The sequence below is a fragment of the Salvelinus alpinus genome, chromosome 28 (genome assembly GCF_045679555.1).
Source record: "Salvelinus alpinus chromosome 28, SLU_Salpinus.1, whole genome shotgun sequence".
Classification (NCBI taxonomy): domain Eukaryota; kingdom Metazoa; phylum Chordata; class Actinopteri; order Salmoniformes; family Salmonidae; genus Salvelinus; species Salvelinus alpinus.
Window position 1 is genome coordinate 37231910 of NC_092113.1, and position 17573 is coordinate 37249482.

General features: G+C 43.7%; 1 protein-coding gene and 1 long non-coding RNA gene across 2 annotated transcripts; one reads left to right on the forward strand and one right to left on the reverse strand.

Annotated features, from left to right (window-relative positions):
- Positions 1–5649: 5649 nt before the first annotated feature.
- Positions 5650–11439, forward strand: LOC139557798 (uncharacterized). The gene is made up of 2 exons (XR_011671462.1): positions 5650–5800; positions 7054–11439. It is a non-coding gene; the product is annotated as an uncharacterized lncRNA (long non-coding RNA).
- A 359-nt stretch (positions 11440–11798) lies between these two features.
- Positions 11799–16575, reverse strand: LOC139556887 (serine-rich adhesin for platelets-like). Its single transcript, XM_071370982.1, has 8 exons — positions 16390–16575; positions 16181–16270; positions 15866–16005; positions 15598–15772; positions 15311–15452; positions 15103–15168; positions 12177–14979; positions 11799–12000 (listed from the first exon to the last, which is right to left on the reverse strand). Exons 1-8 carry the CDS (start codon positions 16498–16500, stop codon positions 11799–11801), a joined length of 3729 nt encoding a protein of 1242 aa, XP_071227083.1. The 5' UTR covers positions 16501–16575.
- Between the last annotated feature and the right edge of the window lie 998 nt (positions 16576–17573).

Consider the following 17573-nt stretch of genomic DNA (forward strand, 5'->3'; position numbering starts at 1 on the left):
TCTGTGACCAGGCGAAAAAACCTTTCCAAGCAAAACCATCCTTCCATAACTGCTACACACAGCCTACACCGTTGTCACCATATTAGCTAACGTCATAGTCAACATAGCTACTATAACTAACGCGTTAGTAAACACGCTACAATCATGCAGTACAGTGTTTAGCAAGCAGTTTAGCTGAAATGATTTTGTTCTAAACTGTTCAACTATTGTCTTTCTCTCTCTCTCTATGTGAACAAATTATTATTTACAATGACGGCCTACCAAGAGGCATAAGTCTTTTTTTTAATATGAAAGACAAAACACACTTTAGGACAAGAGAGACACCACAACACAAAGATGACAACACAACATGGCAGCAGCACAACATGGCAGCAGCACAATATAGTAGCTGCACAACATGGCACAATATAGTAGCTGCACAAACATGGTACAATCATTGTTGGGAACAGACAACAATACATCACACGAAGCATCCACAAGTGTCAGTAAGAGTGTCCATGATTGAGTCTTTGAATGTAGAGATGGAGATAAAACTGTCCAGTTTCAGTGTTTATTGCACCTGGTTCCAGCCGTTAGCTGCAGTGAACCGAAAAGAGGAGCGACCATGGGATGTGTGTGCTTTGGGGACCTTTAACAGAATGTAATTGGCAGAATGGGTCTTGTATGTGGAGAATTAGGGTTGCAATAAGTATCTCAGATTGGGGGGAGTGAGCATTCTTCTTACCGAACCACATGACCTTTTCTTTTACTACACACCACATTTTATGCACTGTGTTGAAGTCAATGTACCCAGAGGAGGATGAAAACTAACTGTCCTCCGGCTACACCATGTTGCTACCCCAGAAAGTGCTGTTGAGGCTACTGTAGACCTTCATTGCAAAACAGTGTATTTTAATTAATTACAACGACCAAAAGTATGTGGACACCTGCTCGTCGAACATCTCTTTCCAAAATCATGGGCATTAATGTGGAGTTGGTCCCCCCTTTGCTGCTAGAACAGCCTCCACTCTTCTGGAAAGGCTTTCCACTAGATGTTGTAACATTGCTGCGGGGATCTAGCCCGAACCATGAAAAACAGCCCAGACCATTATTCCTCCTCCACCAAACTTTACAGTTGGCACTATTCATTGGGGCAGGTAGTATTCTCCTGGCATCCGTCCAACCCAGATTCGTCCGTCAGACTGCCAGATGGTGAAAAAAGTGGTCAGATGAAGCAGATGCTTCAACTACAGGACTGTTTGCTAGTGTAGCGTGGTTCATTCTGCGTTGTGTATTTTTAATTAGGACGCTGCCACAACTGATGGTCTGCTCGTTGAAGTCTTTTTATTTGCCCTGCACACGAAGAGACAACACACACGTTACCCTTGGTGCAGTCACAGCTCTCCGGCACCTTGCTAGCCGAGGGTCAGGCAAAAGAGAGCCAAAAGGAATTAACAGGTGCTGCGTGCACACACTCGCTGCACAACAGCATATACAAGTAAAACTATACAGAACATAATTCTGACAAAATAAAAGACATACCTGCACACGAAGAGACAACACACACGTTACCCTTGGTGCAGTCACAGCTCTCCGGCACCTGCGCGAGCACATGGACACTCACTCAACCACTGTCACAAGTACTCAGAAGTTACAACAGATACCCCAGTCAGTGAGCTCTGTGAAACTTGAAACTTCTGTGAAACATAAATTCCTACACTGTCCACACTATAACAAACGTATGGTTGCAAAACAGTACATTGTATAACCTTATGACGGTTTTATATTAAACAGTTTCGGAGCCAAGGACAACATACCTTGCTAGCCGAGGGTCAGGCAAAAGAGAACGATAAAGTGGTATGGGAATACAGATAACCCGCGATGGGCCAAACCAAAATATACAAAACTTTTACAATCACTTGTATGTACAATATTGGTCTGAAAAAGTGTTTGTACACCAAATAAAAACATTAGCTATGCAGCTGTAATTAAATAAAAAAATACACTGAATTATTATTATTATTATCAAATTATTAACATCCCCTCTTGACCTGGCCTATTTGAATTGGTCCTTGTGTGCAATTTGGTGCGTAATCTAGGGGAACAACATCACACTGCTACACTAGCACAGACTGGAATATGTTCTGGGATTCTTCCGATGGCATTGAGGAGTACACCACATCAGTCACTGGCTTTATCAATAAGTGCATTGAGGACGTCGTCCCCACAGTGACTGTATGTACATACCCCAACCAGAAGCCATGGATTACAGGCAACATTCGCACTTAGATAAAGAGTAGAGCTGCCGCTTTCAAGGAGCGGGGCTCTAATCCGGAAGCTTATAAGAAATCCTGATATGCCTTCCAACGAACAATCAAACAGGCAAAGCATCAAAACAGGACTAAGATCGAATCGTACTACACTGGCACCGACACTCGTCGGATGTGGCAGGGCATGCAAACTATTACAGACTACAAAGGGAGGCACAACTGAGAGCTGCCCAGTGACATGAGCCTATCAGATGAGCTAAATAACTTCTATGCTCGCTTCGAGGCAAGTAACACTGAAACATGCATGAGAGCATCAGCTGTTCCGGATGACTGTGTGATCATGCTCTCCGCAGTCGATGTGAGTAAGACCTTTAAACAGGTCAACATTCATAAGGCCACGGGGCCAGACGGATTACCAGGACGTGTACTCAGAGCATGAGCTGACCAACTGGCAAGTGTCTTCACTGACATTTTCAAACTCTCCCTGTCTGAGTCTGTAATACCAACATGTTTCAAGCAGGCCTACCATAGTCCCTGTGCCCAAGAACACTAAGGTAACCTGCCTAAATGACTACCAGTAGTAGGAATGATCACCAACAATGATGAGACAGCCTATGGGAGGAGGTCAGAGACCTGGCCGTGTGGTGCGAGGATAACAACCTCTCCCTCAACATGATGAAGATAAAGGAGATGATTTTGGACAACAGCAAAAGGAGGACCGAGCACACCCCCATTCTCATCGACGGGGCTGTAGTGGAGCAGGTTGAGAGCTTCAAGTTCCTTGGCGTCCACATTACCAACAAACTAACATGGTCCAAGCACATCAAGACAGTTGTGAAGAGGGCATGACAAAACCTATTCCTCCTCAGGAGACTGAAAAGATTTGCCATGGTTCCTCAGATCCTCAAAAGGTTTTACAGCTGCACCATCAAGAGCATCCTGACGGGTTACATCACTGCCTGGTATGGCAACTGCTCGGCCTCCGACCGCAAGGCACTACAGACGGTAGTGCGTACAGCCCAGTACATCACTGGGGTCAAGCTTCCTGCCATCCAGGACCTCTACACCAGGCGGTGTCAGAGGAAGGCCCTAAAAATTGTCAAAGACTCCAGTCACCCAAGTCATAAACTGTTCTCTCTGCTGCAGGACGTCAAGCAGTACCTGAGCGCTTGTCTAGGTCCAAGAGGCTTCTAAACAGCTTCTAACCCCAAGCCATAATACTCCAGAACAGCTAATCAAATGGCTACCCAGACTATTTGCACCCCCCCCCCCCCCCCACTGCTGCTACTCTCTGTTATTATCTATGCATAGCCACTTTAATAACCCTACCTACGGTACCCCCTGTATACAGCCCCGCTATTGTTATTTACTGCTGCTCCTTAATTATTTGTTCTTCTTATCTCTTACTTTTCCCCCCTTTTTTCCCCCTTAGAACTGCATTGTTGGTTAAGGGCTTGTAAGTAAGCATTTCACTGTAAGGTCTACTACACCTGTTGTATTCGGCGCATGTGACAAATAACATTTGATTTGATTTGAAGCGTGATTCATCACTTCAGAGAATGCGTTTCCACTGCTCCAGAGTCCAATGGCAGCGAGCTTTACACCACTCCAGCCGACGCTTGGCATTGCACATGGTGATCTTAGGCTTGTATGAGGCTGCTTGGTCTTGGAAACCCATTTCATGAAGCTCCCAACGAACAGTTCTTGTGCTGACGTTGCATCCAGAGGCAGTTTGGAACTCAGTAGTGAGTGTTGCAGCCAAGGACAGATGTTTTTTTTTTTACACGCGGCGGTCCCGTTCTGTAAGCTTGTGTGGCCTACCACTTCGAGGCTGAGCCGTTGTTGCTCCTAGACATTTCCACTTCACAATAACAGCACTTACAATTGACTGGGCCAGCTCTAGCAGTAAGGCCATTCTACTACCAATATTTGTCTATGGGGATTGCAAGGCTGTGTGCTCGATTTTATACACCTGCCAGCAACATGTGTGGCTCAAATAGCCGAATCTACTCATTTGAAGGGGTGTCCACATATTTTGGAATATATAAACTCAGCAAAAAAAGAAACGTCCTCTCAATGTCAACTGCATTTATTTTCAGCAAACTTAACATGTGTAAATATTTGTATGAATGTAACAAGATTAAACAACTGAGACATAAACTGAACAAGTTCCACTGACATGTGACTAACAGAAATGGAATAATGTGTCTCTGAACAAAGGGGGGTCAAAATCAAAAGTAACATTCAGTATCTGGTGTGGCCACGCATTAAGTACTGCAGTGCATCTCCTCCTCATGGACTGCACCAGATTTGCCAGTTCTTCCTGTGAGATGTTACCCCACCCTTACACCAAGGCACCTGCAAGTTCCCGGACATTTCTGGGGGGAATGGCCCTAGCCCTCACCCTCCGATCCAACAGGTCCCAGACGTGCTCAATGGGATTGAGATCCGGGCTCTTCGCTGACCATGGCAGAACACTGACATTCCTGTCTTGCAGGAAATCACACACAGAACGAGCAGTATGGCTGGTGGCATTGTCATGCTGGAGGGTCATGTCAGGATGAGCCTGCAGGAAGGGTACCACATGAGGGAAGAGGATGTCTGACGGTGGGTTTGTGCGCATAGGCGACATTGTTGCCTGTGATGTCTGGTGAGGACCTGCCTTACAACAGGCCTACAAGACCTCAGTCCAGCCTCTCTCAGCCTATTGCGGACAGTCTGAGCACTGATGGAGGGGTTGTGCATTCCTGGTGTAACTCGGGCAGTGTTGTTGCCATCCTGTACCTGTCCCGCAGGTGTGATGTTTGGATGTACCGATCCTGTGCAGGTGTTGTTACACGTGGTCTGCCACTGCGAGGACAATCAGCTGTCCGTCCTGTCTCCCTGTAGCACTGTCTTAGGCCACATCTGCAGTCCTCATGCCTCCTTGCAGCATGCCTAAGGCACGTTCACGCAGATGAGCAGGGACCCTGGGCATCTTTCTTTTGGTGTTTTTCAGAGTCAGTAGAAAGGCCTCTTTAGTGTCCTAAGTTTTTATAACTGTGACCTTAATTGCCTACCGTCTGTAAGCTGTTAGTGTCTTAACGACCGTTCCACAGGTGCATGTTCATTAATTGTTTATGGTTCATTGAACAAGCATGGGAAACACTGTTTAAACCCCTTACAATGAAGATCTGTGAAGTTATTTGGATTTTTACTAATTATCTTTGAAAGACAGGGTCCTGAAAAAAGGATGTTTCTTTTTATGCTGAGTTTAGTGAGAAGGTTCATAATTTTATACAGATTGGTGTGGCCCAGTCAGAATACCTGATGATATTAGCACAATGGTTGGCTCAGTGGAATGTGCCCCATATTAGAGGTTGGTATTGACTGTAGTTGTAATTTTGTAATCCATCTTTTTACAGGAGCAGAATATACAGTTGCTCGGTGAGGAAATCACTCACCTGTGTTTGAAGAAACAGTTTTTGAAGAAAGTCCAAGGGATCTGTGTGCTTCAGGAGAAGCTGACAGGACGGACTATTGCTGGCAATGAGGATGTGGTCAGAGGTCAGGTAGGAAGTAAGAACCTTTCTATATTGTACACTGAGTGTACAAAACATTAAGTACACCTGCTCTTTCCATGACATAGATTGACCAGGTTTAAATGCCTTTGAACGGGGTATGGTAGTAGGTGTCAGGCGCACCGTTTTGTGTCAAGAACTGCAACACTGCTGGGTTTGATACACCAGTTTCCCGTGTATCAAAAATGGTCCCCCACCCAAAGGACATCCAGCCAACGTGACACAACTGTGGGAAGTATTGGAGTCAACATGGGCCAGCAGCCCTGTGGAATACTTTCGACACCTTCTAGAGTCCATGGGGGGGGGGGGGGGGGGGTGTACACTCAGTATATATTTGAGTGCTATGAGCGTGTACAATTATCATGCACTCATACATGTACTGAACAACAAGTTGTGACATTTGTTCATTTCATAAGGTTTAATGGGTATACAGACATATACTGATTACCACAGCAGTGCTCTAACTTTAACAGTGGCATCTATCCCTCTGCCTTAAAACCCTCATGGTTGACTAAAATTGCAACTAAAACAACATTTTAAAAGAAACAAAAAATAAAATAAAACCTTGAATCTTCAGGTTACAAAACTGTTCAAACTAAAACTGATACCAGAACCAACAGAGATGTAGAATTAGACTGTTCAAACTAAAACTGATACCAGAACCAACAGAGATCTAGAATTAGACTGTTCAAACTAAAACTGATACCAGAACCAATATAGATCTATAATTAGACTGTTCAAACTAAAACTGATACCAGAACCAATATAGATCTAGAATTAGACTGTTCAAACTAAAACTGATACCAGAACCAACAGAGATCTAGAATTAGACTGTTCAAACTAAAACTGATACCAGAACCAATATAGATCTAGAATTAGACTGTTCAAACTAAAACTGATACCAGAACCAATATAGATCTAGAATTAGACTGTTCAAACTAAAACCAGAACCAACAGAGATCTAGAATTAGACTGTTCAAACTAAAACCAGAACCAACAGAGATCTAGAATTAGACTGTTCAAACTAAAACCAGAACCAACAGAGATCTAGAATTAGACTGTTCAAACTTAAACTGATACCAGAACCAACAGACCACAACACACATCTATCATTAAATATAAAAACCTGTCAAAATAAAATGAATGAAAAGTCAAAATTGTATAGAAAACAAATAGTGAAAATGAGGAGCTGAAGTAACCTTGGTCATCTCACTTACTTTTCTGTGTGTTTCTTTGTATTGAAGGTGGAGTTGACAGTGCGTCTGTCAGAGGAGGTCAGGAATCAGAGGGAGGTGGAGGAGGAGGTGCAGGAGAAGAGCCAGCAGATAGCCAGGCTAGAAGAGAAGCTCCACAGGCTGAGGCCAGCTCTTTGTTGGGTCCTGAACATGGAGGGTTCCTAGCCCTGTTGGACAGAGAAGCAACTCACTCAGAGACAGACACCAAGCCATACAGAATGAGGTTAACCCTAAGTTAACTTGGACAGAGTTAATCATTTGTTAACATTTGAAATGTATATAAACACTGCACGTAATGTTATAGTCTGGTATAAGACCTAAAACTGATCTAATCTTGCTTTGTGGCCTTGTCTGTGTCTTTGAACATGGCCACAAAGACAGCTCTTCCAGTGTGATTATGCCTCTGCTATTTGCTTCAGTCGTTTTTTTTGTAATTTGTGATAAGTCTTGCAGAGCTTTTCATGAAACCTAAAAGATGATTGGCAAGTTGTGTAAAAGAACGGTGACACAGAGCTGTCTTCAACACCGACTTGTAAAGGAAATCATTCAGTGATCATTATCAAAAAGAGGTCAAAATTAAATATGATTGGCTCGTTAGACCTTTTAGATGTACAGTATGGAGGCTCAGAATCCCTGCTTCAATGAGAGAACCTGAACGTGGTTGAGTCAAGTGAAGCAAGTCATAACAGCAAGTCATTTTGGCCAAAATTAACCGGATAGATTACTGCTACCAAGGTTTCCTGTTTCCAAGCTATACGGAGGGTGCTGTAGCAAACAAGATACCTGAGGACACCATGAGACCTGAGGACACCATCCAACCTGGAACTGAGTGAGTAGTGTTTGGCCTGATGCTATTTTGAAAGCCAAGAAGAAAGAGAAAAATGAAAAATAAAGTACATTACAATGATGTATTTTACTTTATGGGGACTGAATGCTGAGTTAAGGCTGCCAGGCTTGCTAGGACAGACAAGATACAACTTCAATTAGCACTGAGGTGTGAAGTGAAAGGTATCGAGGCCTTTGGGCCCAACAAGTTGCAGGAGTCTTTGAAACCCCCTCCTGCTGTTCAAAGACCATCCACTGGCATTTTATACAAGATATCTGCCTCTAGAAATAAAAGCTTCTCCCAACTGGGTGTGACACCTAATCCCATTGCCTGCTTCACTGCTGCTTGGATTCCACCTGGCGATCTGTTCACCGTCTGAACCCCCCCCCCCCCCCTCGCCTTCAGCACACGCACTGTTGGGGCGAGTGACTCTGAACTTATAATAGCTAGCCCCAAGTCACTATATATTCATTTTTTTCTTGTGCATTTTGCCTCATGACTCCTGCATGCTTTGTTGACTACGAACTTTCTTTACCCAACCGTAGGACAGACTATGTTTGTTCCCACACTCGGGACTCTGACTCTCTATTGGTTACACAGACTTTTGGCCTCCCATCCTATTCTAACCACCTCTCGTCCGCTTTGTATTCATGTTACCTGATGAAATAGCTGTCTCTCCTTTGATCTTGTTGCCACATTCAGATGTCATAAATCAGCACTGCAAAGCTCTTCCTGTCCTCTGCCGTGCCTGAATTGTATTACTGTTGATATCTGGAAATGTGCATGTACACCCTGGCCCATCTACTGTTGCTAGCCCCAATTCTGACTTGTGCTCTGATATCTGCTTCACTGATTTCTGCTCTCGTAAAAGCCTGGGTTTTCTACACATTAACACTAGAAGCTTATTACCTAAAATGGATCAATTGAAAGTGTGGGTTCACAGCTCCAATCCAGATGTGTTGGTCATTACTGAGACCTACTTATAACCTTTTTCTGCAAGACAGATCTTCCAAAGGTGGGGGAGTGGCATTCTTTACCAATGATCAACTTCTGTGCTCGGTTGTCCCCCCCAAATCTGTCCCCAAACAATTTGATTTGCTGGTTTTAAGCATTAAACTTTCAAATAGCTTTGTTGACTGTTGCTGGGTGCTATCGTCCTCCATCAGCCTGTACCCTACCTGCCCTAAACTCTCTCCTGGCCCCTTACACTAAGTCTGAATTTGTCCTGCTAGGTGACCTAAACTGGGACATGCATAAACCACCTGACCAAGTCCTAAAGCAATGGGACTCCCTAAATCTTTCTCAGATTATTACCAATCCCACAAGGTATGACACCAAACACCCAGAAAAGGCTACTCTCCTTGATCTTATCCTCACAAATAATCCTGATAGGTATCAGTCTGGTGTTTTCTGTAATGACCTTAGTGATCACTGTTTTACAGCCTGTGTCAGTGAAACAACCTGTCCTGATTTTTTTTAATGAGCAAGCCCTTCATGAACTGGCCTCTGTAAAATGGTATAGAATCAGCTTGATCCCCTCTGTCGAAGACACTTGGACCTTCTTTTTTGATATTTTCAGTGGTATTGTTAACAAACACACCCTCATAAAGAAAATGAGAATTAAAAACAGGTTCAGCCCCTGGTTCGACCGTGATCTTGCAGAGTTACTCCACCTCAAGAATTGCATTTGGCGAAAGGCTCGGCCCGCATACTCAGGCTGACTGGCTCTCGTTCAGGCAAATGAGAAACAAGTGCACTCAGGCTATCCGGAAGGCCAAAGTTAGTTACTTTAAGGATCAGTTCTCTCTCTGTGCGTTTAACCCCAAGAAGTTCTGGAAAATGGTTAAGGACCTGGAGAATAAACCCTCCTTCTCACAGCTGCCCATGTCCCTCACAGCTGCCCATGGCTGAGCTCTTTAATCACCACTTCATTAAGTAAGGATTCCTATTTGACTCAGCCATGCCTCCTTGCCCGTCAAACATTTCCTTATCTCCCTTATCTCCCTTCTAATGTGACTATCGCCGATGCTTCTCCCTCTTTCCCCTGCAAAGTTCCTCCCTGCAGGCAATCACTGAGCCCGAGGTGCTAAAGGAGCTCCTGAAACTTGACCCCCCAAAAAACATCTGGGTCAGATGGTTTAGACCATTTCTTCTTTAAGGTTGCTGCCCCTATCATCGCCAAGCCTATCTCCAACCTTTTTAACCTGTCTCTCCTTCCTGGAGAGTTTCCCATTGCTCAGAAGGCAGCCACTGCAACCTTAAAGGTCCTCAATGATGTCACCATTGCCCTTGATTCTAAGCAATGTTGTGCTGCTATTTTATTTGACTTGGTCAAAGCCTTTGATACGGTTGACCATTCCATTCTTGTGGGCCGGCTAAGGAGTATTGGTGTCTCTGAGGGGTCTTTGGCCTGGTTTGATAACTACCTTTCTCAAAGAGTGCAGTGTATAAAGTCAGAAAAACTGCTGTCTCAGCCACTGCCTGTCACCAAGGGAGTACCCCAAGGCTCAATCCTAGGCCCCACGCTCTTCTCAATCTACATCAACAACATAGCTCAGGCAGTAGGAAGCCCTTTCATATGCAGATGATACAGTCTTATACTCAGCTGGCCCCTCCCCAGATTTTGTGTTAAATGCTCTACAACAAAGCTTTCTTAGTGTCCAACCTCCAAAACAAAGGTAATGTGGTTTGGTAAGAAGAATGCTCCTCTCCCCACAGGTGGGATTACTACCTCTGAGGGTTTAGAGCTTGTGGTAGTCACCTCATACAAGTACTTCGGAGTATGGCTAGATGGTACACTGTCCTTCTCTCAGCACATATCAAAGCTAGAGGCTAAAGTTAAATCTAGACTTGGTTTCCTCTATCGTAATTGCTCCTCGTTCACCCCAGCTGCCAAACTAACCCTGATTCAGATGACCATCCTACCCATACTAGATTACGGAGAAGGACATCAGGGTTGGCAGAGAGTAAAATAAACTTAGGGAGGAGGCTTCTGATGTTAACATGCATGAAACCAATGCTTTTTCGATCACAGAAGTCAACAAATGAGGGTGCCACAGGGCCTGGGTTTACCTCCACATCACCGGAGGAACAGAGGAGGAGTAGGATGAGGGTACGGTTAAAGGCTATCAAAACTGGTCGCCTAGAGCGTTGGGGACAAAGAATAAAAGGAGCAGATTTCTGGGCGTGGTAGAATAGATTCAGGGCATAACGTGCAGACAGGGGTACAGTGGGGTGCGGGTACAGTGGAGGTAAGCCCAGGCACTGAGTGATGATAAGAGAGGTTGTATCTCTGGACATGCTGGTTATAAAATGGGTGAGATATTTGGGTATCTCATTGTCTCTATGTCAGTGAATAAAATACCACAACACTCTTGATGCATAAATTCAACAATCTGAGGTATAATAACTGGAATACAGAGGAAGTTGTACTGATTAGTGAAGCGTTTCTGTGTCAACAGAACAACAGGTCATACAATGCTGTTAAGAGAGACTACTTACAAGCAGGAAAAATGGCAGGAATGTAAAGTTAATAAAGATTACTGGGGCGCTTGTGACTCCTAAATTCACGCAGCTTTGTCCTCTCCTCCCTTTAGAACCATAAAAGTCAGTGTAAAAAAAAATGTGTATTAATATTTTATGGTCAAATTGTGAGACTGTTTAAACAATGTCACCATTCAGAGCAAAGATATATAATTACTCTCTCCTAATTTTCTATTTAATATTCCTAACTTAACACTTACATCTAAGAAAAACTACACATTGTAAATAAATGCTTTTGTCTTTTTTAGAAAATAAATGCATTCTTTAATAGCTCAATGTGATTCAAAATAATGTAAGCAAATGCTTCTACCATGTATGTCCAAGTAAACATGTGAATCTCTCTTCAGTTATCACTCTCGCTGTGAGGAGAGGTGTTGGAGGCAGTTCATGAATCGGCGCGGGGTGTCCCACTCTGAGCCAAAGTGCAGAGCGTCTCATTGTCAGGCGACAGTGCAGCCAGATGTGCGGCCATCTCGCTCTGCTTTGCCTCAACAACGTCCTCCCGAACAGACAGCATTATCTCTGCGACGAGTCTTTTGGATGAGTCTATATTAAAGATAGACTCCTTGTCTGAGCTGTCCACCGCTCTTAATGAATAAAAAATACATTTAATTTGTGCAACGCTTTTCATAACAGAGTTCTCAAAGCTCTACGAAAGCTCTACAAAAATAAAAACATTTAGAATCAAGGCTGTTCAAATATCAACAGTGGGCTAGATGTTAAAAAGCTTTTCAGATTAGGACTATGAGAAAGACAGTATTACCTTGGCCTCCGGGACTCTGGAGTTGAGAATTCTCCCTCGAATGATGATGGACTGGTCGATCGCATTGTCTCAGTTGGGAAATGAAAAGCATCCCTGCAAACTGTGTAAATGTGCATCTTTTTGGGGGGCTCCTCTGGAACCTTCCTAAGGCGAAGCACTGGGCGCCGTGGCAGCCTCACCTTTGGCTTTCCCTCTGGCGGAGTAGGGACGAGGCCAGAGACATTGAAGACTGATTTGGAAGAGGTCAGGAGGGATTTGGACAGACTGTCTTCTTCGTCTGTGGAGGAAATCCTTTGGGCCTCTTTGTCAATAGGGATATCAGATCGACTGGAGGGAAACTCCAATGAGCTCCGACAGTTGCTCATGGCATAAAGTGAGGATGATGCAGAGACATCCTTTTGCAACTGTGTCAGTTTCAATTCTGTGCCGTATGAAACTTCCTTTGAGGTTGAAGTAGGCACACCAATTACGGAGAGAGAGTCAATGCTTCTACTGAGGTGAGTAGCATTTTCAATGTCTTCAGTATTCTTCAAAGCATCAAGGTAGGACATTGACAGGCATCCTTTGACGGGCATGCAATTGACTGGGGATGCTGGTTTTGAAGTAACTACCTTCTGAAGATCAAGGTCTTCCTGTGAGGATATTGCACCAGCGCTCCGTCTGAGGAAACCATCCTCATCCAGTAGGTCATCACAGACAGTGTCCATGAGGCCTGAGGCAATATATTTTATCTTCAGGGATGACATCCAGATCCCTGGATATCCCTCAAAAGCTTCAGTTGAGTAAGATGCTACATCATCTAGGTCAGGCTGGAGTCCAGCCACATTAGGAACAAATGGTGTGTTGCTTGCCTTGAGAGAGGTTCCCATAGCACCCAAAATGTTGCTGACCGCTTTGATGGCAGTCTGGCTTGCCTTGCGGGAAATCGTCCTGTTGGGAGAATCTTGTCTAATCATATTGATTATTTTAGTGTTGACCTGCTCCAGAACTTTGATGATTTGGTCTTTGGCAGTAGACTGTAGTTTGGGGGTAAGTGAAATGGCATCTACGTTGGCATTCATGGTCTCACTGGCTTTCCCAGTCAGCTGACAGGCCTGGTCTTTACTGCGTTTTGTGGATACACTTTTCAACATATCCTCAATCATTTCTTTCTCTGAGCAGTCCTCGCTTTTGAGGTTCACCGATCCAAATTGAGGCAAAGAGACAGAATGTCTTACCTCATTCCTCACAGATTGGGCCAGGGTTTCTTTGAAAGGTTCTGTGCTAATTTGGTCCAGAACTCCATCCACAAGGGTGACATAGAGGTTAGGGAAAGAGGTGCTTCTGGTGGCCTGGTGAGCTTTCCTTCTAGGGGATGAGTTAAAGACATAACTTACTCTAATGACTCTTTTTTCATCCGTATTCTTCTCACCTGGAGATATGAGCGCTGTGTCTTGGATCAAAATTGGCTTTACCTCATGGTCTTCAATCTTTACTGCAAGGACCTGTGATTTTGTGTGGCGTTCATCAAATCCAGACAGGCTGCTCTGAATTGGTCCAGGAAAAACAACATTTGATGTACCTTCTTCAGGATCGTCATGTAGTAGGGCTAGTGGCTGGTCGTCTAAAATCATTTCACTGCACATATCGATGGCATCTTCCACTAAATCATCAGCGATCAACTCAACTTTTGCAGAGGCCATTGATTTCGCTGGGTGCTCGCCTGTTGCCTCAGAGAGCATTCCTTCCATATCTGCTCTGGAAGTAGTACAATAACATGGAACACTGGCCATCACAGTCGTCTCCTGGGACGAGGTTGATGCAGCTGCGGAGGTCTCTGAGCTGCTTGTCTTACTGTTGTTTTCTGCAACCTCTGAAGTGTCAGATGAAAACACCATTCCATAACTGTGAGAGTTGGATAAAGATGAGATCACTGGCTTCGAGGGAAGTATTTCCAGAGTCAGGGAAGGAGCTTTTTCATCTCTTTCACCCTGAAGCTCAGGAAAAGCCAGCTCGAATAGGATGCTGTCATATGCAGTGCTAATAAGGTCACAGGCGACACCTTCTAGTTTTGAACAGGAATCTCGGCGGTTCTCGGTGTCTGCCTTTTTTAATGCAGTCAATATAGGTGGCTGAATGTTTGTTATACCTGAGGTGCCTTCTTCAGCATCACAGTCTAGTGCAAGCTCTTCAATGTTTTCCTCATTTAATAAGTGTCTAATGTCTTCCAAAACATTGCTTACCACATCAATGGCTGTTTGGCTGGCCTTTGCAGAGACAACTCTGAATTGGGTAGGGGAGTCTTCTCGGATCATTACGATAACCTGCTCCTGGACTTCCTCCAGAACGTCAGTGATCAACGTTGTCACATAGGTGTTTATGTCTTCTCCGTTGGCCATCCACCCCTCTGGTTCTGGATCATCTGCTTGAGCATTGGGTTTGATTGTGTTTCCCCCACGGAGTCTGCAGGCAGGTTCATTGCTAGGATTGGCCGCTCGAGAGACGCACTTCAACACATCGTAAGCGATTCTGGCACTCAGAGCCCTTTGTGCTGCTGGTGTAGTCCCTGGAATCGTCAGTTTGACCTCATCCCTGATTGACTCCGCCAGCTGCTTCCTGACAAGCTTGGAGCCTAAGTGGTCGAGGATGACAGATTTCAGCTGAGCTCTGTCTGGGATGCTTTGTCCCTTGATGGCTTTGAAGATCCTAAAAACAGGTTCTTGGAAACCCTTCAGCGGTGCCAGACCATCCAGGCATGGTCTCCTCTGGAGTGGTGCAAGGCTTGGTCTCCTCTGTAGCATGGCTGGCTTTTCCTTAGATTTCCCTATTAATAACACACACACACATTTAAAAAATTTGATTTAATATAGCATTCACTGGCTATGAACATACTCTGAAAGATATTTCGTAATGAAATTATAGTTCTTTAGTAAGGAAATGTTCTTACCTGACAGAGAAACTGTTTTCTTTACAGTTTTGGAGTGAGCAGGATTGAGAGCAGGCTGAGCAGATGCTATAATAGATTTTTTAATTTTTTAAATACAAAATACGATATGATATACAGCACAACACATTCAACTGCTCCTTGTAGGTTGCATTTGGCATAGTCATTTAAACATTGCTTAACTGTGTGATGAATTCAAATGAAATCTTACCTGGTTTTTCAAATATTTCTTCCAGCAGCTTATTTGGTTTGATAGAGGCCTCTCTCAACCTCTCAAACTCCTGGAGGTTTTTCAATTCCTCTTCCATTATCCTCAACTGAATAGCCTGTTTTTGTTCCATAATGCACATTTTCTGTGAAGAACATAGAGTCCAAAAATAGCAACTTAGCATCCACAAAAGTTGAGGTAAAATGATTTCTTAATTTTCATGATTTATTCAAACTTGAAAATAATTGTGGGTAGTTTTGTGAAGTATGATGAAAGTGTGACATTTGTACCTTTCTGATGTGCTTTTCTTTGGCCTCTTTCATATACTTGGCCTTGTTCAAATCGTGCCTCACATCCTTTTCAATGAGTTTCAGCCTGGATCGCTCCTTAGAAACCCAATCCTCTTTAAACTCTCTCTCTTGGTCATACAACGCAGTTTGCAGGCCATATTTCTGTCCCCTGTCCCTATCAATACATTAAACAGATGAGTCATGACATTGCCAACACAGAGTAGGCCTATATAACTCTACTTTATTACTTCATGCACTTCTTGCCTACCTGGAACCAATGGTTGACTGCAGATGCTTCAGGTTCTGTGCTCCTTTATTCAGTAAGTACTCTATCATATCTTCCAGGGTAACGTCCTTAGGTATATGTCCTTCCTCTTGCAACTGAACCATTCTCAGTATCTGTTCCTTCTTAAATAGGATAAATAAAAAAAATTGTACATTTTAAACACTTATTTACCTAATAAAATACATGTTACATTGTTTTTAGAGTGATGGATGATCATTTCACATTTTCTCGTGAAAATAACATGTGTGATCTTCACAGAAGTTCACATTTAAGAACGCAGTCATACTGCCCACATACCAACTTTTTGCTGTACGTTTTATGATGGTCAGTCTTGACCGTATCCAGGTAATGTTTGTATGTGTTATACTCCTTTAATGAGCATACAACCTTGAGAAGAGAGAGAATCAAAATGTTTCCTGCTATAATAGTCCTGGAGTTAACTATCGGTAAAGCTTACAGTCTTCTACTACACTGTTCAGAAACAATAATATTAACTTCAAACTTACGTTGTCCTCTTTAGTGATGAAGTTTCGCTTCTTTAACTTCTCATGCATTTCCTTCTGATGGTAGTATTCATTGAGGTTTGGGTCATGCAAGCTGTTGTACGTCGGCCTCATAATGTGACAGTTTGGGTCACTGAGGTTGAAATCAGATGTAGGCTGATACAACTGAAGGAACAAGGATATTAACAAAAAAAATAAACATTCTACTGGATCCTTCTTCCATTCTAAAGCACCACTCTACTGGACCCTTCTTCTATTCTACTGCACTACTGCACCATTCTATTGTATGCATGTTCTTTAAAAAAATGTTATACTGTATCCTGTTAAATATATGTTCCGCTTACCTTTTTACCCAAGCTGGCTCTATGAAATTTAAAGGGGACCACAGGTAGGACCGGAAGCTTTGTCATGGCAGCCAATCTGCTGCTCACTGACGGCTTTGTTTCTATCATGATCTGAGGAGGCTTCCCTTTCAGTGGACGAGTTTGCTTCTCTGGTCGCGAGGGTATCTGACACAGGGGCTTTGAGGTCTTCTCCTGAAAACCAACATAGCAATAATGTATTTCTTACAAACTCACCTGTGATAGTTCATCGGACCATTATGACATGGCGGCGAGCCTGATATGTCATCATAGGTTGACGCCCAATGAACTACTGTTGCCGTAGCCTGAGTGCCAGTCTATTTGTTTTTTATATCAACTCACTGTCATGCCAAATATGATTTTTGGCTTAGCTATAAGAGCACAAACAGATCTGGGCCCAGGCTACTGTTGCCACAGAGATTCTAATTATGTGACCTGTGTCTGACCAGTAGCGGTGCATGTGTAAAATCACTGGGGATGCTGTGGGAGTAAATGGTACATATAGGGACAGATATACATTTGTACATCAGAACACAGGAGGAGAAGGCGACACATAGGACAGCTGGACACACTAATGTTAGAGGGACACATAGTCTGCTGATCCTAATAAGGGCAAACATACCAAAGAGCACACCAAGCTAAACATAAGTACGAAGGCCAAAGACATAGGCCCATAGGATAGATGGACATATATTATTTTTAGGACAAGAAGGGGTCCTGCCACCATTATAACCTAACTGAAAGCAGATATGGGCGTTATTGGGCGTGAACAAGCAGGAAGCTTAAACTGAAAGATAATGGTGGCAGATGGACTAAGGGAAGGAA

What these genes read in the sequence shown, in the direction of transcription:
- LOC139556887 (XM_071370982.1), bottom strand. Translation starts at nt 16,500, where the DNA reads ATGAGGCCGACGTACAACAGCTTGCATGACCCAAACCTCAATGAATAC. An exon ending in CAGTCAACCATTGGTTCCAG is followed by an intron (nt 15,773 to 15,865) that starts GTAGGCAAGAAG and finishes ATGTATTGATAG; the next exon opens with GGACAGGGGACAGAAATATG. An exon ending in AGAAATATTTGAAAAACCAG is followed by an intron (nt 15,169 to 15,310) that starts GTAAGATTTCAT and finishes AATCTATTATAG; the next exon opens with CATCTGCTCAGCCTGCTCTC.